The 25218-nt window shown below is 44.8% G+C and overlaps 1 protein-coding gene across 2 annotated transcripts in view; it reads right to left on the bottom strand.

Moving 5' to 3' along the window:
• The window catches only part of ERLIN2 (ER lipid raft associated 2), a 307636-nt gene that overhangs the window by 106195 nt on the left and 176223 nt on the right, over positions 1-25218 (bottom strand). For both annotated transcript variants that reach the window (XM_069213801.1, XM_069213802.1), the window contains exon 10: positions 12693-12782. In XM_069213801.1, the coding sequence (XP_069069902.1) occupies positions 12693-12782 (90 nt within the window). The remainder of the gene's footprint in view (positions 1-12692; positions 12783-25218) is intronic.

A 25218-nucleotide genomic window follows, 5' to 3' on the forward strand; every position in this document is an offset into this window, starting at 1 on the left:
GGCCTGCTAACCAGGCCCCAGCACCAGTGTTCTTTCCCTAACCTGTACTTTTGTATCCACAATTGGCAGACCCTGGCATCCAGATAAGTCCCTTGTAACTGGTACTTCTAGTACCAAGGGCCCTGATGCCAAGGAAGGGTTCTAAGGGCTGCAGCATGTCTTATGCCACCCTGGAGACCTCTCACTCAGCACAGACACACTGCTTGCCAGCTTGTGTGTGCTAGTGAGAACAAAACGAGTAAGTCGACATGGCACTCCCCTCAGGGTGCCATGCCAGCCTCTCACTGCCTATGCAAGTATAGGTCAGTCACCCCTCTAGCAGGCCTTACAGCCCTAAGGCAGGGTGCACTATACCATAGGTGAGGGTACCAGTGCATGAGCATGGTACCCCTACAGTGTCTAAACAAAACCTTAGACATTGTAAGTGCAGGGTAGCAATAAGAGTATATGGTCTGGGAGTTTGTCAAACACGAACTCCACAGCACCATAATGGCTACACTGAAAACTGGGAAGTTTGGTATCAAACTTCTCAGCACAATAAATGCACACTGATGCCAGTGTACATTTTATTGCAAAATACACCCCAGAGGGCACCTTAGAGGTGCCCCCTGAAACTTAACCGACTGTCTGTGTAGGCTGACTAGTTCCAGCAGCCTGCCACACTAGACATGTTGCTGGCCCCATGGGGAGAGTGCCTTTGTCACTCTGAGGCCAGTAACAAAGCCTGCACTGGGTGGAGATGCTAACACCTCCCCCAGGCAGGAGCTGTAACCCCTGGCGGTGAGCCTCAAAAGCTCACCCCTTTGTCACAGCCCAGCAGGGCACTCCAGCTTAGTGGAGTTGCCCGCCCCCTCCGGCCACGGCCCCCACTTTTGGCGGCAAGGCTGGAGGGAACAAAGGAAGCAACAAGGAGGAGTCACTGGCCAGTCAGGACAGCCCCTAAGGTGTCCTGAGCTGAGGTGACTCTAACTTTTAGAAATCCTCCATCTTGCAGATGGAGGATTCCCCCAATAGGGGAGGAGGCACAAAGAGGGTGTACCCACCCTCAGGGCTAGTAGCCATTGGCTACTAACCCCCAGACCTAAACACGCCCTTAAATTTAGTATTTAAGGGCTACCCTGAACCCTAGAAAATTAGATTCCTGCAACAACAACAAGAAGGACTGCCTAGCTGAAAACCCCTGCAGAGGAAGACCAGAAGACAACAACTGCCTTGGCTCCAGAAACTCACCGGCCTGTCTCCTGCCTTCCAAAGAACTCTGCTCCAGCGACGCCTTCCAAAGGGACCAGCGACCTCTGCATCCTCTGAGGACTGCCCTGCTTCGACGACGACAAGAAACTCCTGAGGACAGCGGACCTGCTCCAAAAAGACTGCAACTTTATCCAAAGGAGCAGCTTTAAAGAACCCTGCAATCTCCCCGCAAGAAGCGTGAGACTTGCAACACTGCACCCGGCGACCCCGACTCGGCTGGTGGAGAACCAACACCTCAGGTTGGACCCCCGGACTACTCTACGACTGTGAGTACCAAAACCTGTCCCCCCTGAGCCCCCACAGCGCCACCTGCAGAGGGAATCCCGAGGCTTCCCCTGACCGCGACTCTCTGAAACCTAAGTCCCGACGCCTGGAAAAGACCCTGCACCCGCAGCCCCCAGGACCTGAAGGACCGGACTTTCACTGCAGAAGTGACCCCCAGGAGTCCCTCTCCCTTGCCCAAGTGGAGGTTTCCCCGAGGAAGCCCCCCCTTGCCTGCCTGCAGCGCTAAAGAGACCCCTTGATCTCTCATTGACTTCCATTGCGAACCCGACGCTTGTTCTAACACTGCACCCGGCCGCCCCCGCGCCGCTGAGGGTGAAATTTCTGTGTGGGCTTGTGTCCCCCCCGGTGCCCTACAAAACCCCCCTGGTCTGCCCTCCGAAGACGCGGGTACTTACCTGCAAGCAGACCGGAACCGGGGCACCCCCTTCTCTCCATTGAAGCCTATGCGTTTTGGGCACCACTTTGAACTCTGCACCTGACCGGCCCTGAGCTGCTGGTGTGGTTACTTTGGGGTTGCTCTGAACCCCCAACGGTGGGCTACCTTGGACCAAGAACTGAACCCTGTAAGTGTCTTACTTACCTGGTAAAACTAACAAAAACTTACCTCCCCCAGGAACTGTGAAAATTGCACTGTGTCCACTTTTAAAATAGCTATTTGTGAATAACTTGAAAAGTATACATGCAATTGAAATGATTCAAAGTTCCTAATGTACTTACCTGCAATACCTTTCAAACAAGATATTACATGTTAAATTTGGACCTGTGGTTCTTAAAATAAACTAAGAAAAGATATTTTTCTATAACAAAACCTATTGGCTGGATTTGTCTCTGAGTGTGTGTACCTCATTTATTGTCTATGTGTATGTACAACAAATGCTTAACACTACTCCTTGGATAAGCCTACTGCTGGACCACACTACCACAAAATAGAGCATTAGTATTATCTCTTTTTACCACTATTTTACCTCTAAGGGGAACCCTTGGACTCTGTGCATGCTATTCCTTACTTTGAAATAGCACATACAGAGCCAGCTTCCTACACTATGCATGAGGACATCATGCCTAGGAGTTTTAAAACCACTTTTGCCTGTATTTTTAGTGTTGGATACATGGCCTGTATGACCTTGTGAAAATTTTGAACCCTTTGTGGACTCGGAGTGGCTAATCCTTTTGTTGTGTTGATTACCGCTCCTAAGTAGTGCTGTATTTTGCACGGCACAATGTTTGATTTTCTGTAGTTGAGGGAGAACCCGAGTTTGTAGAGGGTTTGTATGACATACTCTGTGTGTTGTGAACAATTTGTTAGCGAGTTGGTCTTGATTAGCCAATCGTCTAGATACGGGAATACGTGTATTTGCGGACTTCTGATGTGTGCGGCTACTACTGCTAGGCATTTGGTAAACACCCTTGGTGCGGTTGTTATACCGAACGGTAAGACTTTGAATTGATAGTGTATTCCCTTGAATACAAACCTTAGGTATTTCCTGTGCGAAGGATGTATCGGTATGTGGAAATACGCGTCTTTGAGATCTAAGGTTGTCATGTAATCTTGTTGCTTTAGCAGTGGTAACACTTCTTGTAGCGTGACCATGTGAAAGTGGTCTGATTTGATGTAGGTGTTTAGTATTCTGAGATCTAAGATTGGCCTCAGTGTTTTGTCCTTTTTGGGTATTCGAAAATACAGTGAATAGACTCCTGTGTTTATTTCTGTACATGGTACCAGTTCTATTGCTTCTTTTTGCAGTAGTGCTTGAACTTCTATTTCTAGAAGGTCTAAATGCTGTTTTGACATTTTTTGTGTTTTGGGTGGGATATTTGGAGGGATCTGTAGAAATTCTATGCAATAACCATGTTGGATAATTGCTAAGACCCAAGTGTCTGTTGTTATATTCACCCATGATTGATAAAACTGACTTAGTCTTCCCCCCACTGGTGTTATGTGGAGGGGTTGAGTGACCTGTAAGTCACTGTTTGGTTGTTGGGGTTTTGGGGCTTTGAAATTTCCCCCGGTTTCTCGGGAATTGTCCTCCTCTGTACTGGCCCCGAAAACCTCCCCTTTGGTACTGTCCCTAGTAGGTAGACGGTGTTGATTGTGAGGTGCTGGCTTGTGTGGCCTGACCCCGAAACCCTCCTCTGAATGTTGTTTTACGGAAGGTGCCGAAAGTGCCTCTGCTCTGCGGGGAGTAGAGCGCGCCCATGGCCTTGGCTGTGTCAGTGTCCTTTTTCAGCTTCTCAATCGCCGTGTCAACCTCTGGTCCGAACAATTGTTGTTCGTTGAACAGCATATTGAGTACTGCTTGCTGTATTTCTGGCTTAAAGCCAGATGTGCGCAACCATGCGTGCCTTCTGATGGTAACTGCAGTGTTTATTGTTCTTGCAGCTGTGTCCGCTGCATCCATAGAGGAGCGTATTTGGTTATTGGAGATGTTTTGTCCCTCCTCAACCACTTGTTTTGCCCGCTTCTGAAATTCCTTGGGTAGATGCTCGATGAGATGCTGCATCTCATCCCAATGGGCTCTGTCATAGCGCGCTAGGAGCGCCTGAGAGTTGGCGATGCGCCACTGGCTGGCAGCTTGTACAGCGACTCTTTTCCCAGCTGCGTCGAATTTTCAGCTTTCCTTATCCGGGGGTGGTGCATCGCCCGATGTGTGTGAATTGGCTCGTTTGCGACCTGCTCCTACCACAACTGAGTCTGGTGGCAGTTGAGAGGTGATAAAAGCAGGGTCTGTGGGAGGTGCTTTATATTTCTTCTCTACCCTTGGAGTGATTGCTCTACTCTTGACGGGGTCTTTGAAGATTTGCTTCGCGTGCCTTAGCATTCCCGGAAGCATAGGCAGGCATTGGTAGTTGCTATGGGTGGAGGAGAGGGTGTTAAAAAGGAAGTCATCCTCGACAGGTTCTGTGTGCAACGACACGTTGTGGAATTCTGCTGCCCTAGCTACCACCTGCGCATACGCTGTGCTGTCCTCGGGTGGTGATGGCTTGGTAGGGTATGACTCTGGGCTATTGTCTGACACTGGTGCGTCGTATAGGTCCCAAGCATCTTGGTCATCTTGGCTCATGGTGGTGTGAGCCGGTGAATGTGACGGAGTTTGTGCCGGTGATATTTGAGTTACAGGTGGAGGAGAGGGTGGCGGAGTTGCTTTCTTGGCCACCTTTGCTTGTGGTGTTAGTTGTTCAGTTTGGAACTCTAGTCTCCTTTTTCTCTTGATTGGTGGAAGAGTGCTAATCTTCCCTGTTCCACTCTGGATGAAGATCCTCTTTTGTGTATGGTCTACATCAGTAGTCTGTAGCTCCTCTTCAAACCTGTGTTTACGCATTTGAGAGGACAATGAATGTTCCTCTGAATATGAGCCGGTAGTGGTTTCGGTTGCTGATTGTTTTGGCACCGAAACTGTGTCCTTTTTTGTTTTCGGCTCCGAGGCGAATCTCTTCTTTTTCGGAGTCGAGCCTTCTCGGCGTCGATCATCCTCGGTGCCGCTGTCTCTGCGTCGCGCAGCGTCGGCTCCGCCTTCTCGGCGTCAATCTTTTTCGGCAACACTTTTTCGGTCCCGAGAATGTTGCGTGCCTGTGTCTCGACCCGAGTCGGACGATCTGGGCACCGGTTCGGCCTTTTTCGGTGCCGATAGACGGTCACCTTTATGGGTTGAGCCATGGCCAGTTGGCAGTGGCGTCCCCTGGGCCTTGTCTATTTTCTTGTGCTGTGTGCTTTTCGACGTCTTACTCACAGTTTCGTCGACGTCGAATTCATCTGAGTCCGTTTCATGGATGGAGAAGGCTTCCTCCTCTTCTCCTTGTTCCTCGAACTCTCGGTGTTCTGTCGGCGTGGACGCCATCTGTAGTCTTCTGGCTCGACGGTCACGGAGCGTTTTTCGGGACCGGAACGCACGACAGGCCTCACAAGTTTCTTCCTTGTGCTCGGGTGACAGGCACAAGTTACAGACCAAATGTTGGTCCGTATATGGATATTTATTGTGGCATTTAGGACAGAATCGGAACGGGGTCCGTTCCCTCGGTGTCGATGTTACACGCGGTCGGGCCGACCAGGCCCCGTCGGGGGATCGAAATTACCCCGAAGGGCTACCGGAGCTCTTCACGATTCGGTGTCGATTCTAACTATCCCGATCCCGAGCGAAACAATACCGACGTAATTTTTCGAAGTTTTGACTATCTTTCCGTCCCGAAACCCAGAGCGAAAAGGAACACGTCCGAACCCGAGGGCGGAAAAAAAACAATCTAAGATGGAGCCGACGCCCATGCGCAATGGAAGCAAAGAGGAGGAGTCCCTCGGTCTCGTGACTCGAAAGACTTCTTCGAAGAAAAACAACTTGTAACACTCCGACCCAACACCAGATGGCGGACTGTGCACAACATGTGTATCTGCAGCAACAGATGCCATCGAACATTAAGTTCTTGTCATTATATGGGGTGTCAGCAACAACATCACCTTGCAGCTGTGAGGTTTCAGAGTCTGAATATGAATAAAAGTAAGCAGTCTGTGGCTGCATTTGAGCTTCGGAGTCTGATAAAACTATTTACTCCACTTACGTCCTCATCATCATTGAGATCTGGGATAGCGGCATCAGCCGGAACACTAAAAGCAATGTTGGCAATTGCGCTGCTGTGAAGCTGAGCTTGGAGAAGGAGCCAGCCTCAGATTGAGGCCGAGGGAGCTGTGCTTGGATCTTTTATGTTTCTTCAACTTTCTGACAAACAGGAGTTCCGTGACTTCAATGATGAAGGGTCACAAGATCGGCTATGGGCGCGTGTCCTATTCCTTAGATTCGACCAAGACCAGGTCTTCATCTTCTTTCAAACTTCTATGACACCAAGTTTGGCTTCACAGTCAAAAATGGCATTACAGTTCATTTTCAAACAGCAGTTACACAATGCCCAGTCGTGCTTGGAGCTGAAACACCAGAGACGGACGTCATGGATATCCGTCATCAACATGTGGCAATGACAGCCCCCCATGGTTTAAACCCTGTAGTTTTTGGTCGGGACATGTCCCTTGCACACTGGTAAAGTTTGAAGAGAGAATTTATGTCAAGTTGACAGGATTTGATGGAGCTCCAAATCTAGGTAGGAAGGCATAGAAACAAAGAAACCAATGTCAATGTGCAGGCATGTTAGGGATATAAGGGCACCAATGTTACATCCGATGCAGGACGGACAAGATGCAGAGCCGCATGATGTCACATCAACAGGCTAAGGGATTGCTTAAAAAAAATAAAAAAAACACTTGATCTAGCACCTAAGGAAATTCGGAAGGGTACGAATCTCAAGTTAAAAGTCTCTATCAAAAACCAGCATTTCAGGTTAAATTTCCTAAACACACTGTATTCAATTTATTGCCAGTAGGCACCCCAAACTCACTGAAAACCATTCAAGTCTGATACACTTACGAGAACTGGGACCTTGACAGGGATAGGGATTTATTTCTGTTTGAGAAAGACAGGCGTGAATTGCCATGTTTGGGCAATTAAGTACAGAAAATCTGATAAATGTCATGATGAGCACTTTCTGTCAGACAGACAATTAGGGCAACAGAGAGGTGTGGCATTTATCAGCAGAGTAAATGCCTTAGGTCGTACAGCATTAAAAGTAAGATAGTATTTATACTTGCCATATAGTCCTGGGTTTAATATCTGAAACACTGAAAAACAGATTCTGCCACAATTGAGTGGCGTTTGGAGATATCTTTCTGCTGGAGTTGAAGGATTACTAAAGAAGGCTGTAAGGACACTGCCTACTTAATTGGTGAATTCAGATATCAGAGGAGAAACAACAGCCAATGTTTTCATCACTACTCTTATGAAATGAAAAGCGGTGTAGTGCTCACAAGCTGATGGTGCTTATAACTCACTCACTTTATGAGCCAAGGTGATAGGTACTAGGAAGTTTGCTTTTCATGACAAATTGTGCACTGCAGCTTTAAGTACTAGTTCGATGAAGAAGCTAGATGTTGCAAAAGGCCCGAATTAAGTTCTCAGGGAGGGAATAGTTTCCTCATGGGAGGAAGTAACTTTCAATCCCTACAGACAATCCTTAATAACTGGTAATGGAAAGAAAGACATTTGTAAGGGCCTTTCCTAAAAGTTCTAATGGCTGCCTTATGAAACCTGATAGACGATAACTGCAGCTTTGATTTGGCTAGGTGTGATCAGCGCTACGAGGCCTCCGGGTAGCTGGTGCTATATAAGTCTCAATAACATAACATAACTTAACAGGTTTATGCTATGTCTAAGCTATCTCTCTCCTTGGCAGCAGATTGGATGCACACATTTTGGTTCTGGCATCACAAGCAAAATACAGCCCTTGACCTTGGAACCGGCACAGAAGATTCAGTATGCATGGAATGGTTTTAGGGGCTTCTGGAGCAATCAGAATCAACTTGGCTTTGGAGCGCCACAATCTTGATTAGACTCAATGAAATCGGAGGACTTGAAGGAAATCGTAAATAAATCTCTGTGACCAATTTTGTCCAAAGTGTCCTGGTCCATGTACCTGCAGTTGAAGTCTAGGCATTTTGAGCTGTAGAAAACATTTATCTAAAAGCGACTGTCTGCAAAAATGGTCCATTCAGAAACAGATTCTTGAAGCCTGTGCTGATTTGGCCTAGAATACCAACACTGGTCTTGTGACTCTTTGACAAAGGTTTGTCTTCAAAAGGGACATGCAAGAGATCTTCTTTCCTTCACATTAACAGAGGAAACTATTTCCCTATACAGTGTTGTGGTATAGAGTACCTACTGTGATACCGCTGCCCTTATCTCAACGATATTAGTCAAATTATATCTATCATGGCCTCCCCCAGTATCTCTTCTGTTGGTTATAGAGTCTGGAAACTGCAGTGGCACATTATGTAATGGGCATTTCACTTCATACTTCTACGTCTTCTTCAATCTGGAAAAGAGAAGCCAAATCTTCCATCTGCCTTAACCTTAGAGAAAATACATACAAACTCATAACAAGGAGGTACCTTCCCTGGTCCAGAAGGGAGGTGTATTTTTGGGGAGGTCTGAAATGTGCTGAAACGGCCGTAAGGAGCAGGGTACACTGATTTATGTGTGGTGAACGTGTGTGCACATCAAAACATTTTGGAGCAAAGACTTTCTACATGTTAAGTCTAAAAGGGGTGTTGTACTGCCCCCTTCAACTACTAGTTATTTTGTTAGGGAATCTGGGAGAAAAACGTTTCCTTCCCTTGAATATACCTCTAGGGAAACGGATCTCTCATTTGCAACTGGCGGTGCATGATAGAGTTTATAAATTTGACAGGATATAGCTTCAATTCATAACAATTATGGCAGTTCTATATGACAAACTTAAGTGTTTCAAATTTTGAAACCTCTTCTCACCAGAGAGAGAAAATAACAACCCAGGGTATCAGTCTCTGATGTCCACTACTACACTGTCCCATGCCTTTCAGATATAACTATTGTTCTGGACACCTGTAACACCTGCATCAGAAATGTGGGCATTTTTTAAGTATGACTATTTATCAGATTTACCCTCAACGAATAACTGTCATAATATTGTGATGTATTCCAAAGACTGTGTGATAGTCTTGACATGCTTTAAAATTACAATAAAATTGACAAAACAAAAAAAAAGAAAATGTCTCCTTCAAATACACGGACTATAACAGAGTCAAGATATATATATAAAGAATTCTACATAACTAAGGGAATAGAAACTGCAGTTACAGGATCCAACAACTGGCCTAAAGGACTACACTCCCCTAAAAGTGATATATAAAATTAAATTGGCTTCTGCCAAAAATACACGCTCCACTGACAAAGATGCACTTCCAACATACAAGTTTATGACTGTATCAACAATATCCTGGTGCCTTATGAAATTGCAAAAGACCTAGTGACTTTTAAAATCATCATCCTATTTGAAGTTGACCTGAAAACTCGGATAATCAGATAGAGAATAAAACCTTTCACTACATAGCACATGGACAAACATGAGGTAAGGCTTGCCTAATAGCCACCCCAAATATATGGGAGAAAGTAGTTACGATGGAAGAAAAGAAAAAAAAAGGAGAAATCAGAGATGGACTTCAAGAATGAACAATAAAATTAAAGATTGAGCAAGTAAGAGCCTTGGTATTTTCAAGCACTACAGATCAGTTTATAAAACAAATCCATGGCGAAATCTGCACTGGATTACAGCCATGGATTCCGAATGACTGAATTTCTGTAAGGCAAAACCTAAAAACAAAACCTTCCCTGAACAAAGAAATATTTAGGAAGATACAGTGAGCCCCCCTGCATATTTTGGACAGATGCTGCTGATTTTTTACTCTCTGCATTGAGAATTTGCTATCCAGGCCACAGTGCCTGTCCTCTGACCTCTGACCTCTAAAAAATGTCGACATTGGCTATATTTCTAATTGACATGTTTAACTTACCAAGACGTCACTAGAATATGGTACAAAGTATACCCAGGGCCTGAAAGTTATGTGTCACTTGTGGACTGCAGCACATATTGTGCCACCACTAAAGTGACAATGCAAAATATGGCTGCTGGCCTGCCACTAGTAACTTTGCTATGCAGGTTTAAACTGCGAATTCCACTTGCCAAAATAACCCCTTTGACCGGCAATAACAGTCCGTTTAAATATTCATAAGTTTCCCCTTATTAGGACTTTAATGCCCTTAAGGCAGGGTACATTATATTTAAAAGGAGGATATAAAACGTTTAATGTTAAATATGTCCTTACAAGGACAATGCCTTAAAAGCTATTTTCACAGCAGAAGGGTTAGCTGTTCCACAGGAATGCACTGGGATACTTTATTAAAGTTAATAACGTCACATTCTAAATTACTTGTTACAAATCCAATTCATTGGTAAGTTGGATTTGTAAAAATATTTCACAAAGGGTACTTTTAAAATGTTATCTTTAGCCTGCCTCAGGAAGCCTGAATACCTGAGCTTCTCATTTCTCCAAAAAGCTGAAAAGCTCCTTGATTCGGTGTGAACTGGCGCCCATAGCAGAGACAAAGGCCTTGGGTTTGGGGAGAAGTTGTCCATCTTAACAGGATGGCCTGGGAGCTGTGCCCAGCCCTTCGCATATCTTCCAATGATACCTACCCTGTCACTGTCACTTGTAGATCAAACCTGGGTCTGCCCTCTCAACTGTCCTTCTACCCAGCCACACCAATCTCAGTGGAAGAGGAACACAATCAGTTTGAGTGACCACACAGTGGTTTACTCATTTCTCTGGCCACACTTCAAGGGTGGGCACAGGAGCTCTGCACAGGAGATGAAAGGTTCTGCCATTTTGGTTTTAGGTAGCGATGGATCCTCTAGGATCATTTGCAGTACAGCACATAGAAACTTCTGTAAAAGGGGGAAGGGTTACCCCTGCAAACGTTTTCCTTGTTGGTTAGGAAGGAGCCCAGATTTATCACCCCCCCCCAAAAAAAAACGGGCTACAGTAAAGCATAAATATGGGCACTCTCTTCAGAACTCTACTGAACCTGTGGATTACAGAAGGGATACAACTGACCTGTGAGGCGAAACCCAAAAACTAAACATGCTCCCATTTGTATACAGGACTAATAATTGGAATCCAAAGGCAGTTGGCTGACGACCTGTTCCGCTAAAGGGACACAAAACTACAAGACACCCACTTTCCTGAGAACCAGACTGACCAGTTACAAATGGATCTGCCTTAGACCCTGCTGGTGGCTTTTATTGGAGTGAGTTCTGACTCCCAAGTGCTGTTCCTGATGATGTGGAGCCCTTGGTGCATGTCAGAGTGTACTCCTCCTGCCTAACCTAAACCTGGAACTTAATTCTCCAAAAAAAAGTCTTGAAAACATTTCAAACAGAAGACTGGGACAAACCCACTAAGTCAATTCGACAAAGGTGCATTGCCACTGGGCCAAAGATTCGGGTTATTCCCACTTGGAGCTTCTCCACATTAGCAAGTACGTCTTAGAGAGAAGTCATGGAAAAGGTATCCTGCTTCAACTGCTTATCCCCCCACCCCCCCACCCCCACCCCGTCCCGGGAAATCTGAGCTCCAACAGCCATCCAACCTTATGAAATCCGTCACAGTCTGCTGCCTTGTCAAATGAGGATTTTTTACTTCCATTTCAGAGACTAAGTCAGGAGGTCAAACTTGGTCTAGAGAAACCGATTTCCTGCAATAGGCACTAGCTTTATTTAAAATTTTATAAGATTAATATCTCCGGTTCCCCTTATTGGATTTTTTGTGGCACTAACAACAATAGTGACATTAGTGCCTGTGGTGGGCTATCATTCACCACAACTAAGGATTCACTTTCTCACACCCACGGACAGCTGTAAGAATGGATTGTGTACAAACTAACAACAGTCAACCGAAAGAAATGGCTATACGAGAGACCAGAAGAACAAGAGAACTTTTCCACAATGGGGACCAAAGGAGTATTTCCGATCGGCACAGCCTAATGGCATGCAAGAGCTAAAGAGGACAGAGCAATGGCCCAAGCAACAACAAATGAAATATTGTAAACAAACTAAGCCTCCCTAATAAAGTGATACAATTTTGCAATCCTTGCAGAGATTTCCTGCTAGGCGATTGAACAGGAAGGTCAAGACCTGCAAGGAAATTACTCTGTACTGTGGTACCTTCAGGATTTATTAAACTAAGACAAACCCATGCAGAAAATTCAAGTATATTAAGATGACACAGAATAAATCTTTGATTAATGTGAGAGGATGTCCCTTTGACTTGACACTTTTTCAAAGCATTTTGGAAAAGTATTCTTATGTTTGATGCCAGACAACAGACAACAATGCACGGATATAGAGGAGTTTGTAACCTGTGTTCTACAAACTAGAGGGAGTCTGTATCATGAGCTCTCAAAGGCGCAGATGAATGCTTAGATTACAGGCCCTATTATTCACCCTAATATTCAAACTTTAAGTAAGAATGTGAGTGGAGACTAGTCTTCAGTGCACCAAGGGACATTAACTAGGGAGAAAATAATCATTCATCACTGCCTCTCAGTGAATTGATTGCGTAATTGCTGAAAAAGTCCACTGTGACTACCTTCTCCCTTTACCCTAACCCCTAAAATACCTATAGAATATTTAGCACTTAATCACTTTATAAAAAGGTTACATTCTAAGTTGAGCATGTTCACCCTTACCTTCAATCTCTGAAATTCTTTTCTCTGTTTCTTTTTCCATCACCTTTTGAGCAAACTTGATTTCTGCCACTTGAGCAACTTTTTCTGCCTCTACAAAGGGAACAACAAAGTATTTTAGACTGTCAAAATATGTAAAACTTCTTGAAGTCAAAGATGTTCCTTTCCCACAGTTAATAATTGAAATACTGCGCATGACCTTTTTAATATATAAAAGATGCCAAAGACAATGCCAAAGACAAAAGTAATGTGTGAGAAGCTGGGAGCTTAATATTCTTAAACACAAGGATATCAAAAAATAATTTCGCCCAAATATCAATAATGCAGCTGGATGTAAAAAAAGAACTTTAAGCAAATATGCTCAAATAACATGATTTTTTCAATCTCAAGTCTTTATCCTCAGTTGTATAGCTAGGAAACAACAGTATATTTCTTATGTTATATTATACTTTAATTATGAAATTATGATGAAACCAGAAATTATGTTATAGATAATTGTGCATTATTTGGATCCAAAAACATTACATATAACGGCAAAAGCAGAAACTTCACCAGAAGGTGTCATCAGGCAGTAGAAACATCTGGCGTTTGCAATAACAATTAGGCTGAAGGCCTTGAGTGAGGGGGCACGGTTAAAGGGAGGAGTCAAACTGTACAAAGCAGTCAAGGGATATACAGGGTCATTCCACATCAAATTCCAAAAATTGCTAGCTGAACCTCACAAAGTACGGTAGTGCAGGATTTTGGTTCCGACCACAGCAAACAACATCCTGCAATTAAGCATGGTATGGTGTCATGTCGGGAGTGCGGGGGGGGGGACATTGGAAAACTGAATTTCTCTTCAGCAGAAAACTGTTAAATGAAGTAAGAGATGCAAATTTTTGAATGAGTGCTAACAATATATAAATGTCATCTCAAACAATAGGTGCTCCCTATGTTACTCCACAGTAGGATCCCTGGGACAACTGCACAGAAATCAAGGTTTTCGAGAAAACATGATTTTACAGAAATTACCTTCCAAGTTATTTCATCTTAGCGACTTTCACCTAGGCAATGATCAAGGTGACTTAAAATATTCTACGCCTTTTGCAGTGTCACCCTGTTATCAGATCCTGTTTTCACCTATAAAGTAAGCTGACCATTTGCACTCAAAATTCTCAACTTCACAACTGTAAAAAGAAAATATTGCCATCATGGGAACAACATCAGCTTGGTGTGGGTATCCATAGAACGTAGCCCTCTGCTAGGTATCAAAAGAAAACTACTGAACACATAAAAAACAAGCAGGTAAAGGCAATAGTCCTCACATTTTAATGGTGTAGCCAATGCTGTTCTGCATAGGATAAAAGAAAAAAGATGCTTGTTTGCAGATACGAAAAACATTGGCCAAAAAAGCCTACAAGTCATACACGCACATGCATCAATACGCTATTGTGGCCACCCCGTCACCGCCCTTGTGAGTACATGTTCAATTTGTTTCTATCTAATTTACTGTTCCGGGATGGTGGATGCCTATCTTGGAGATAAAAATTCAAAGAATATAAAAAGTTCCCAAAAGAGCTTTTTTTATTAGAAAAAAAACAAAAGAAAAAGAAAGGAGTGGGCAAGGAGCATAATAAAGCCACTGGACCCGCCAAATAAATAAATTTAAACAATCAAGACAGGGAGAGGGGGAGCAAAGGTCGAGCAGGCAGAATGGTGTTCGTAAGCACTGAGCAGCAGAGAAGCTATTGGCGACGGAAGGGGAGTTGTAAACATTCATTTTTCATAAAAAAAGAAAAAAGAAAACCGGCAGGGACTGGGGGAAGTAACAGATGAGATAGGGCGGTTCAAAGGGGAAGTAACACAGAGCGCAGGGTAGGATTTCATTTGAGAAGCACAGCAGCACACGAGAGAGAAGGCGTGAAAAACATGTATTCACATGAGTTCCGAAGACACAAGAAAAAACACTTACCAGAATGTAAGCAGTGGAAGGATACTAGTCATCCAAATAAAAAGATAAGTATTCACGGAGGAAGCTGTGGGTGAGAAGAAAGCTCCAGGGGCCACAGGGTGGACCATACTGTAGTGTTTGCAGCAGCATGTGGGTCTTCACTAGGCACATGGCCCCAAACCTTCTTGACCCCAGTAGTTACAATTAAGGCACCACTGTGAAAGGATTACCTCTCCTCCAGGTGATGGTGTAAATGGGATTGAGTTGCAGAGGAAGCCTGTGTGCTGCATCAATTGGAAGCTTGCCCCTGTAGGATTTGGTATGCCTTTTCTTTGGGCGTTCAGGCTTCTTGAACTCTTGCTCCTTGCCTCTGGTATTTGGATGCCTCTAGTCACTGGTGTTCTCGGGCCAGTATGAACAGCCCAGCCTTCGAATATTTTTGTACGGCTAGTTTGATGACCCTGATCTTGTGGAATCTACCCCTAGGGGCCCGCTTCGAGCCTGAGGAGTCAAGCAGATTAATATTTTTTTCATCCCAAATTGAATTTCGCATTATCCTTGACTGCAACATTATAGGAAAGTACTCTTTTTGACATGATCACCCCCATTTTTTGCCACTGGTATTGAGGTTTTTCAACTGAAGGTGAACTCGGTCCCTGGTAACCAGGTCCCCATGCTAGTGCTCTTTCCCTAAAAACAAGGTAAAATGGTCTAATTGTGTACAATTGGCATACTCTTTAACACCCCTACAAGTCCCTAGTAAATGGTGCCCCTGGGGCCTAGGTCATTGGTACTAAAGAGGGTCCCTCAGGGCTGCAGCATGTATTATGCCACACTAAGGGATACCCCTACAAATTGCATATAGACTGCCTCTGCAGGCTGCATGTCTTAGTGCAAACCATAGGTGAAAACACAACATGTGTGCTGTGTCAAAGTCACTGCATATGATATATGCGAGTCACCCTTGCAGCAGGCCTTGAACACTGCGGAAGGGTGCATTATATTTTATACGAGGACATATCTGCATGAGCAGATATGCCCCTGTGATGTCTAGCTCGATTACCAGGTATTACAAGTGTACAGGGAAGCTGTCTTAAGGTATGTACTGGGCACTGGTCATTACAAGTTACCCAGCTACATAATGGCTTCACTGAAACCTATGGTGTTTATCAAACACCTCGTCTTAATAAACCCATACTGATGCCAGTACTGAATTTATTATGACATGCACCCAAGGGGCACCTTAGAGGCACCCCCTGAAACATACTAGTCTTCTACTGTGCTGGCTGACTGGTATCGGGCAGCCTGCCACCACAGACAAGATTCTGACCCCCTGGAAGTGAGAGTGCGCGCTCGGAGACCAGAAACAATGCCCGTTCTGGAGGAAGGTGTTATCATCTCCTCCAGCAGAATGGCAAATCTGGGCCTGGAGGCTTCGAAGCCTCTGCTGCCTTTTGATATGTGACCCTAGCTTCCCCCAGACCTGGGGAATGCTACCCCCTGCCCTGAGGCTCATTTGGAACCAGGACAGACGGGAAACTAGCTTATTCAGTAGGTGGGTTGCACCTTCAGGCTAGTCACAGCCTGAAAGTGGGCTGCCTGACGTGCTCCAATAAGGAAGGGTTTCACCACTCATGTTTTTGGTGGAATTAGGAACTCTGAGACAGGGTTATGTCCACTCTACACAGGAAGTGGTCATATAGGAAGTGTCGTGAACCCAGCGGTAGATAGCCAATTGGCTAATAACCTTCACTACCCTTAACACCCCTAAATTCAGTATTTAGGTGGCCCTCGACACCATGAATGCAGATTCGACCGACTAAAAGTGCCGAAGACGCAAGAACTGTGGACTAGCTATGGACTTCCCTGCATCCATACCCAAGGTATCCCAGCCAGCTGCTAGCACCAAGGCTTGTTTGTGATCAGTTTGAACACTACAGCCACCAAAACTTTCCTGCACGTAGAAGGACTTTGAAAGAGCCAAGCTCCATGCCAGAAGTCGTCTTGCTGAGTTTCTTTCCCCTCTTCTGCAGGTACAAGAGCTGTGAGAGCCTCAAACTCGCCAACCAGACGGACAAAGCACGTACCCACCCAATTCCCCGCCCCTCCTAGCCTGAGTCCATTAAAACAGATTGTGTCTCTGTGGACTCGAGACCCTCAAGAGTTAAGACCTCCTTTGGGTTCTGCCGGACTGGTCCCCCAATCCCCACTTGCAGCCTTTTCTTACAGGTACATTTCCCCACTGACTTTAGCGTGTAGCTTCCGAGGCTAACACAGCTGTAGACCCCTCTGCACCCAGACACACCAGGGCAGGTAAACTGAACTGTTGGTAGTTCTAAGGACCTTGGCCCCTACTTACCTTAAGTCCAGAAGAACAGTCCTGTAAGTCATTTGCAAGTGACACTATGCAGTGTATGTTTCTCCCATCGGACAACATAATCACGTTCAAGGCTCATGCCTCAATCTGACAGCCTTATTTTTTCTGTTTCTAAAAATCGCTAACTCAGAAAGTACATACCTGATTTTGGAGTCTAAAATGTAATACAATTTTATTGAGTTTGTGTCTCATTTATTAACTGTGTGTGTGCAACAAATACCAAACACTCCCCTTTGGTACGTCTAAGACTGCCCGACCACACTACCACCAAAAGAGCATCTTGGAATTGTTAAAGCAAGCACTGTGCACTAATAGGGGAAACCTGGTCTCTCTGCACAGCGCACCTCATTTTGGTACACTATAAAGAGAGACAGCTTCCTACAGACAGCCAACCTACACTGCCTGGGAGCAGGGCACATACAATGCACACCTGGAGTGTATAAAGGCAGCCTCTACAGCTTGCGTGGGATGCGACCGGGTGAAAAGCAGGCCAGTCACTGCCCTTAAGAGCCCGGGCCGGGTATTAGGAGCACGTCCTTGGAGGTTTTTATGTTCAAGCGTGGGGGTCACTGATCAGGAGATACAATTAGTGGAACAGCAGATCTCCCTCTATGCTTTCTCCTGTACTGCAGCCTTACAGGCTCTGGGGTCTCTGGGGTCCTCATGCCCTTGAGCCCTGAAAGCCCCATTGTGAATCATATGTCTGATCCAGATGGGGGAGGGCTCTGCGCACATGGCCATGTGGTAGCAGCCACCACTGCTTTCACTACTTGCTTGCCTGTGACTGACATGGCACATCCTGCTAAAAGGAAAAAAAAAAAAAAGGGCCCTGGAACTACGAATTGTGTTGTTAGATTCTTCTGCCGCTGTTCTGTCTTCATCTAGGCAGGGTTTGATTTGGAAACCAGTAAATCAGACATTGTCATCGATTCAATGTGCAACTCAAGGCTACTCTGGACAACTGCCTTTACCCTTTCCTTTTTTGCCTGGATAACACTGAATCCTATATGAAGGACAATCGATGTAGCCATGGTCTGTGAGGCTCAAAAGAGGTTATTTTGGCTGAAAGACAGAAGGACTTTCCTTCTCACTATCCCCTATCCCGTCTCTGATGGACATAAGATATCTGTGGTAGTTTGTAAATAAATTTATACACTTGTTGCACAGAAACATTAATAACAGGTTGCGGCTGTTTAATGAGGTTCTGTTTGCAAGCAGGGTGGGATGGGTCGCTCCCATGGTTATGGAATTTGAGGGTGATTGTGTCATTGTGAATTTCAAGAAATCGTGGCTTGTGGAGTCCTTTTTGCAAAAATGTAATTCCGAATGGCTGCCCGACGTTCCATGAAAGTCCTTCCTTTGGGCTTTTTACAAATATGTTTGAACGTTGCTAGGTGCTTACCTGGACCTGGAGCCAGACCTGCATGCTTCTATTCTCCACTTAAGTGGGCTGCCCCTCCCATAATCCAAAACTGTTTTTCAGTACTCTCAAGTGTACAGGAGTGTGACTGACTGGGGTGTCAGTCTGAGGGAAGCCTCGTATGTGACCAACTTGCTGTACCCATTAACAGGTGTTAACGATGGCTGTTAGGGGGATCCTTTTGTAGCAGTAGCTAAGCTGTAGTTTGTGTCTCCATATGTTAACTTTCCTGGCTCAGTTAATCTTTCCGGTGGGCAAGGGGGACTTAAAATTTTGAGTTGGAATGTTGCTGGTATGGCCCAAAAATTTTTTTTTGCTGTATGGATTATGTCTTGGAGTTTAATGTAATCATGCTTCAAGAAACCTAGTCCACCAATGAAGATTTTTGTGGATGCCACTGCGTTTTCAGCTGCTGCAGTTCCCTAATCAGTGGGGTGGTACGCGTGCAGGGCTGACTACCTGGTTTAAGATAAACTCTGGGTTGTCATATGAAAGTGCTAAATTATGGTTCTGATTTGACATGGACATTTTATTAGGTGTGGGATAGCACTTTCGATTCATTAATCATTTTTATACTGATAATTTTACATTTGCTACTAACCTCAATTTCACACAGCTTTTTGCTTTTTCTGACCGTTATGTTGACAGGTCTCAAATAAGGAGTAGGGGGGTTAAATGTGATACTAGCTTGGGATTTCAGTGCCATGCTAGGTAGTGATTTCACCATTTATGATGAAAGTCTGTTTATGGGACGAACATGGGGACTTGCACCTCAGGGACAAGATTGTCAGGGTTGTTGTCTATCTATATTTCTAAGTTAGATCTGTTTAATGCTATGGCGCTCACAGGTGCTTTTCACAAAAACATACCTTACATTTCGGTGATCGTGAGTCAGTGTTCGATATATATTTATTTATAGACATCTGATGCCACTGGTTATTGGGGAGTAATTGAACACAGTGTGTTTAGTGACCACAATCCATTAACTATTATGATGGCAACCTCAGTTGAGAAACAGGCAGCACTGAAGGAAGATGGGATGAGCTCTAGTTTAAAAGCAATGACAGAAGGCTAGTTTGAAGGGAGAGGATATAGCAGTCTGTCTAGGTTAGGTGTAGTGCATCTGCCACTAATTGAGAATTGAGACTCTGCAATCGGTTGTTGTTTATGAAGAACTGGGCTGAATCAGAGACCTTTTAATAAACCAGACAGACAACAGGCTGCTGGGTCCCATTCTCGGTTTGACAGTAGCCACAGAAGAGCTTGTGTCCAACTTTATCAGGCTCTTCAGGCTGACCGGAGGGATTGTGCTGCTTTTTCTAGAATAGGAATTTGTACAAGTTAACACTGAAGCAAAGGAAACTAGAACTTCAGTCTGACACCTGTGCTAATTTAGTTAATGCCTGTAAGATGAAAGATGCTAATCGTTTTAGGAATACTGCTAATAATCTTAGATGGATGAAAGATGAGCAAAGTTCACTAGATGTATATATCAGCCAGGATCAGAGTGTTAACCATTTTAGCAAGATTTATATCACTGGTGTGTCTAATAATGTGACCTGCGCATCACCCTGTTTTATACATTGAATTTTCCTTGTCAGAACAGTTTGAAGCTATCACTGTAAGCCCCGTTAATGAGGTGCCTGGGCCTGATAGGCCTCCCAATGGACCTATATAAATGTAATCTAGATCTTTGGGCTCCACCTTATTACTAATTGTATTAACCAGACATGGAGAATTGGTTTGTCTTGGAAAACATCCATCATAGTGGCAGTTTCTAAACAGGGAAAGCAGGATGACCCAAAGTGTTATCAGCCAATTTCCAGCCTAGATTTTATGGTTAAGATTGTAGGCAGGATCGTTCAACAGGATGATAAGCTGGGTTGAGGACAACAGAGAGTCATTTAAAAAAAACTAGAGTATGGGCTTCAAACTGGTTTGGGGACTTTGGAACATTGTCTCAAAGCATATCTTGGGGTCAGTAATTACACTACTACCAAGCAAGGATCTATTTTCTTGGCCTTTATAGACCTCTTCTGCACATATGACTGTGTGGCGAGGTCACTTTTGTGAGCCACGGTGGAGGCCATGTAGGTCAATAATTTACTACTGGGATTTCTACGGGCTCTTCATTATGAGCTTTCATTTGTTGTTCGATACGAGGGAAAACCAGGTGTGCACTGACTCATGCAGTTTAGGACTAGGGTGTGCTAAGGGTGCGTGTCTGCCTCAATACTTTTTTTATTATATATGTTATGAGGTTGGAGAAGGCTTTGATGGCTAAGGCTGTAGATGTCACAGACATTTAAAAAAAAAAAAAAAAAGCCTCCTGTCCTAATGCAAAATATGCAGTTCTGTTTTTAAGAATGCCACAGGGGCTCAAAATCCTAATAGACAGCTGTAGGAAGTTGGCTCTGTATGCACTATTTCAAAGTAAGGAATAGTATGCACAGAGTCCAAGGTTTCCCTTAGAGGTAAGATAGTGGCAAAAAGAGATAATACTAATGCTCTATTTTGTGGTAGTGTGGTCGAGCAGTAGGCTTATCAAAGGAGTAGTGCTAAGCATTTGTTTGACGTACACACAGGCAATAAATGAGGAACACACACTCAGAGACAATTCCAGGCCAATAGGTTTTTGTATAGAAAAATATATTTTCTTAGTTTATTTTAAGAACCACAGGTTCAAATTCTACATGTAATACTTTGCATGAAAGGTATTGCAGGTAAGTACTTTAGGAACTTTGAATAATCACAATAGCATATATACTTTTCAAATAAAACACATATAGCTATTTTAAAACTAGACAGTGCAATTTTCACAGTTCCTAGGGGAGGTAAGTAATTGTTAGTTCTTGCAGGTAAGTAAACCACCTACGGGGTTCAAGTTTGGGTCCAAGGTAGCCCACCGTTGGGGGTTCAGAGCAACCCCAAAGTTACCACACCAGCAGCTCAGGGCCGGTCAGGTGCAGAGTTCAAAGTGGTACCCAAAACGCATAGGCTTCAATGGAGAAGGGGGTGCCCTGGTTCCAGTCTGCCAGCAGGTAAGTACCCGCGTCAGGGGGGGTTTGTAGGGCACCGGGGGGACACAAGTTAGCACAGAAAGTACACCCTCAGCAGCACGGGGGCGGCCGGGTGCAGTGTGCAAACACACGTCGGGTTTTCAATTGGAATCAATGGGAGACCAAGGGGTCTCTTCAGCGATGCAGGCAGGCAAGGGGGGGGGGGGGCTCCTCGGGGTAACCACCTCCTGGGCAAGGGAGAGGGCCTCCTGGGGGTCACTCCTGCACTGGAGTTCCGATCTTTCAGGTCCTGGGGGCTGCGGGTGAAGTGTCTTTTCCAGGCGTCGGGATCTGGGAGTCAGGCAGTCGCGGTCAGGGGGAGCCTCGGGATTCCCTCTGCAGGCATTGCTGTGGTTGATCAGGGGGGGCAACTCTGGCTACTCACGGTCTCGTAGTCGCCGGGGAGTCCTCCCTGAAGTGTTTGTTCTCCACAAGTCGAGCCGGGGGCGTCGGGTGCAGAGTTGCAAGTCTCACGCTTCTGGCGGGAAACGCAGTTGTCTTGAAGTTGCTTCTTTGGAAACAAAGTTGCAGTCTTTGGTGAACAGGGCCGCTGTTCTCTGGAGTTTCTTGGACCTTCTAGAGCAGGGCAGTGCTCTGAGGATTCAGAGGTCGCTGGTCCTGGGAAAAGCGTCGCTGGAGCAGTTTCTTCAGAAGGGGGGGGGGGGGGGGGGGGGGCCAGGGGGGGCAGGCCGGTAGAGCTGGGGCCAAAGCAGTTGGTGTCTCCGTCTTCTCTGCAGGGTTTTCCAGATCAGCAGTCCTCTTCTTCTTAGGTTGCAGGAATCTATCTTGCTGTGTTCTGGGACCCCCTAAATACTCGATTTAGGGGTGTGTTTAGGTCTAGGAGGGCAGTAGCCAATGGCTACTGTCCTTGAGGGTGGCTACACCCACTTTGTGCCTCCTCCCTGAGGGGAGAGGGGCACATCCCTATTCCTATTGGGGGAATCCTCCATCTGCAAGATGGAAGATTTCTAAAAGTCAGAGTCACCTCAGCTCAGGACACCTTAGGGGCTGTCCTGACTGGCCAGTGACTCCTCCTTGTTTTTCTCATTATCTCTCCTGGACTTGCCGCCAAAAGTGGGGGCTGTGTCCAGGGGGCGGGCATCTCCACTAGCTGGAGTGCCCTGGGGCATTGTAACACGAAGCGTGAGCCTTTGAGGCTCACTACTAGGTGTTACAGTTCCTGCAGGGGGGAGGTGTGAAGCATCTCCACCCAGAGCAGGCTTTTGTTTCTGTCCCCAGAGAGCACAAAGGCCCTCACCACATGGGGTCAGAAACTCGTCTCTCAGCAGCAGGCTGGCACAGACCAGTCAGTCCTGCACTGAACAATTGGATAAAATACAGGGGGCATCTCTAAGATGCCCTCTGTGTGCATTTTTTTTATAAATCCAACACTGGCATCAGTGTGGGTTTATTATTCTGAGAAGTTTGATACTAAACTTCCCAGTATTCAGTGTAGCCATTATGGAGCTGTGGAGTTCGTTTTTGACAGACTCCCAGACCATATACTCTTATGGCTACCCTGCACTTACAATGTCTAAGGTTTTGCTTAAACACTATAGGGGCATAGTGCTCATGCACCTATGCCCTCACCTGTGGTATTGTGCACCCTACCTTAGGGCTGTAAGGCCTGCTAGAGGGGTGACTTAGCTATGCCACAGGCAGTGTGAGGTTGGCATGGCACCCTGAGGGGAGTGCCATGTCGACTTTGTCATTTTCTCCCCACCAGCACACACAAGCTGGCAAGCAGTGTGTCTGTGCTGAGTGAGGGGTCCCTAGGGTGGCATAAGACATGCTGCAGCCCTTAGAGACCATCCCTGGCATCAGGGCTCTTGGTACTAGGGGTACCAGTTATAAGGGACTTACCTGGGTGCCAGGGTTGTGCCAATTGTGGAGACAATGGTACATTTTAGGTGAAAGAACACTGGTGCTGGGGCCTGGTTAGCAGGGTCCCAGCACACTTCTCAGTCAAGTCAGCATCAGTATCAGGCAAAAAGTGGGGGGTAACTGCAACAGGGAGCCATTTCTTTACAACAGCTACATTGAATTTATGATTAATTTGAAGTTGGAGGTTAATGCTAACAACTTTTGTAATAGGATGTGTACCAAGGAGTGCTAAAATGAGGCAATTACCTATAGGTCAGAACCGCATCTCAAGTGTCCGTGAGTTCTCCTAGCTGGGGGTTAGTGTTACCTTGTTGGGATCTTAGTTCCCATGCATTATTATGGCTAGAAAACGTTTGGGTGCATTGTTAGTCAGGCTTATGGGGGTTTTAAAAAGGTCAAAGTCTTCAGGGCGAAGAGAATAGAGTCTGCAGAAGATTACTTGGTCTCCCGTCGAGCTCCCCTACTTATTTATTGCACAAGGAATTATTGCTTCAGGATGCTGTGGATCTTATAAATCATGCCCATTTAATGTTATGATGCTCTGTCTGGAGCAATCCTCTGTCAGTGCTTAACAGAGAGCTCATTGACAATTACTTATCCTGTGCCAGGATGCATCTTATTCCTTGGCTGGAATATATAAGAACGACGTGCATCACCTTAGGAAAACCAGATTTCTGCCAAACCAGAGAACCTGTCTCAAGACGAAAAAATTAGTTTAGTAAAAAAAAATCTGTTTTGGCTTTAAGGCATCAGGTGGAGTTGGTGAAAGGTTAGAATAAAGAATATATTCTCATTCAAACCGCCCGTGGGAGAGCCATATTAGGATTTCAGATCACCATCCTAGGACAGGACCCGTCCTACTAGATTTTGATAAGGAATTATTAGATGGCAGCTATGTTTTCCCCTTGGGCAGTTATATTGTGCATCTAGTCTCCTTTGCCCATGCTAGAAAAGCTCACTTTAAAGCCTGGTTAATTTTGTTTTTTATAATGGATTTTATTCCTGTTTTAACAAGCGTTTTTATAACTCCTTTTTAAGAGGGTTAGAGTTTAGTAAGTGTAAATTGGCCATACTATATTTGCATAAGTTGAGCACCTCGTGGTCTGTATTAATGATTGGCTGATTCTCAAAAGTGCTTTACATATAAGGAATGAGTTGGCTTTTTAACTGTGTTAACTCGATTGACTAATTTTTATGTAGTTCGGGATTTGCACTATTCTAATTTTTTATCCTCAATTTCTTTACTAAGTTTATAAGGCATAACTCATACTTTGACAGCAAGGCTTATGCAGGAAACTGTTTACAAATCAAGGGTGCTGGTGTTATATATAATTATCACAATAGATGGGCCTCCCAGAGAGAAAACAGTTGACTGTTTATCACTGTCACATTAACACTTAAATCTTATCAAGTTAGTTGTCCAAAGTAACCCCCTCCTTCCTCTAAATACCCCAAACAAAACTAACTAGCATGTTTGGAGAATCTGAAATAGCTAAGGATGTGAGAAAACCAAACCATTAAGGTTGGTAAGGACAGTAGGTTCAGCCAAACAAGGCCACAGTTCTAACATATATCACTTTGGATATCAAATCTGGAAGAGGTGGAGTGCTCTAGTCCGTGTGGGACAGGAGAGAAGCGGTAAGCCTGTTGAGTCTGATTTTTTAATGTAAGAAATGAAATGGACTTGTAACTGTGCTATATTGATGAACTAATTTTTATGCATTTGTGGAGGAGTATGATCTTGATTGTTTAACATGTGCACTGTCTAAATTGTGTTTATGGTACTATATTCTTTGATGATTATTGTATAATATTCAAATACAGCTTAATTAATTAAAAACAATGGAAAAGTAACT

Source organism: Pleurodeles waltl, chromosome 11, assembly GCF_031143425.1.
Source record: "Pleurodeles waltl isolate 20211129_DDA chromosome 11, aPleWal1.hap1.20221129, whole genome shotgun sequence".
Lineage (NCBI taxonomy): Eukaryota > Metazoa > Chordata > Amphibia > Caudata > Salamandridae > Pleurodeles > Pleurodeles waltl.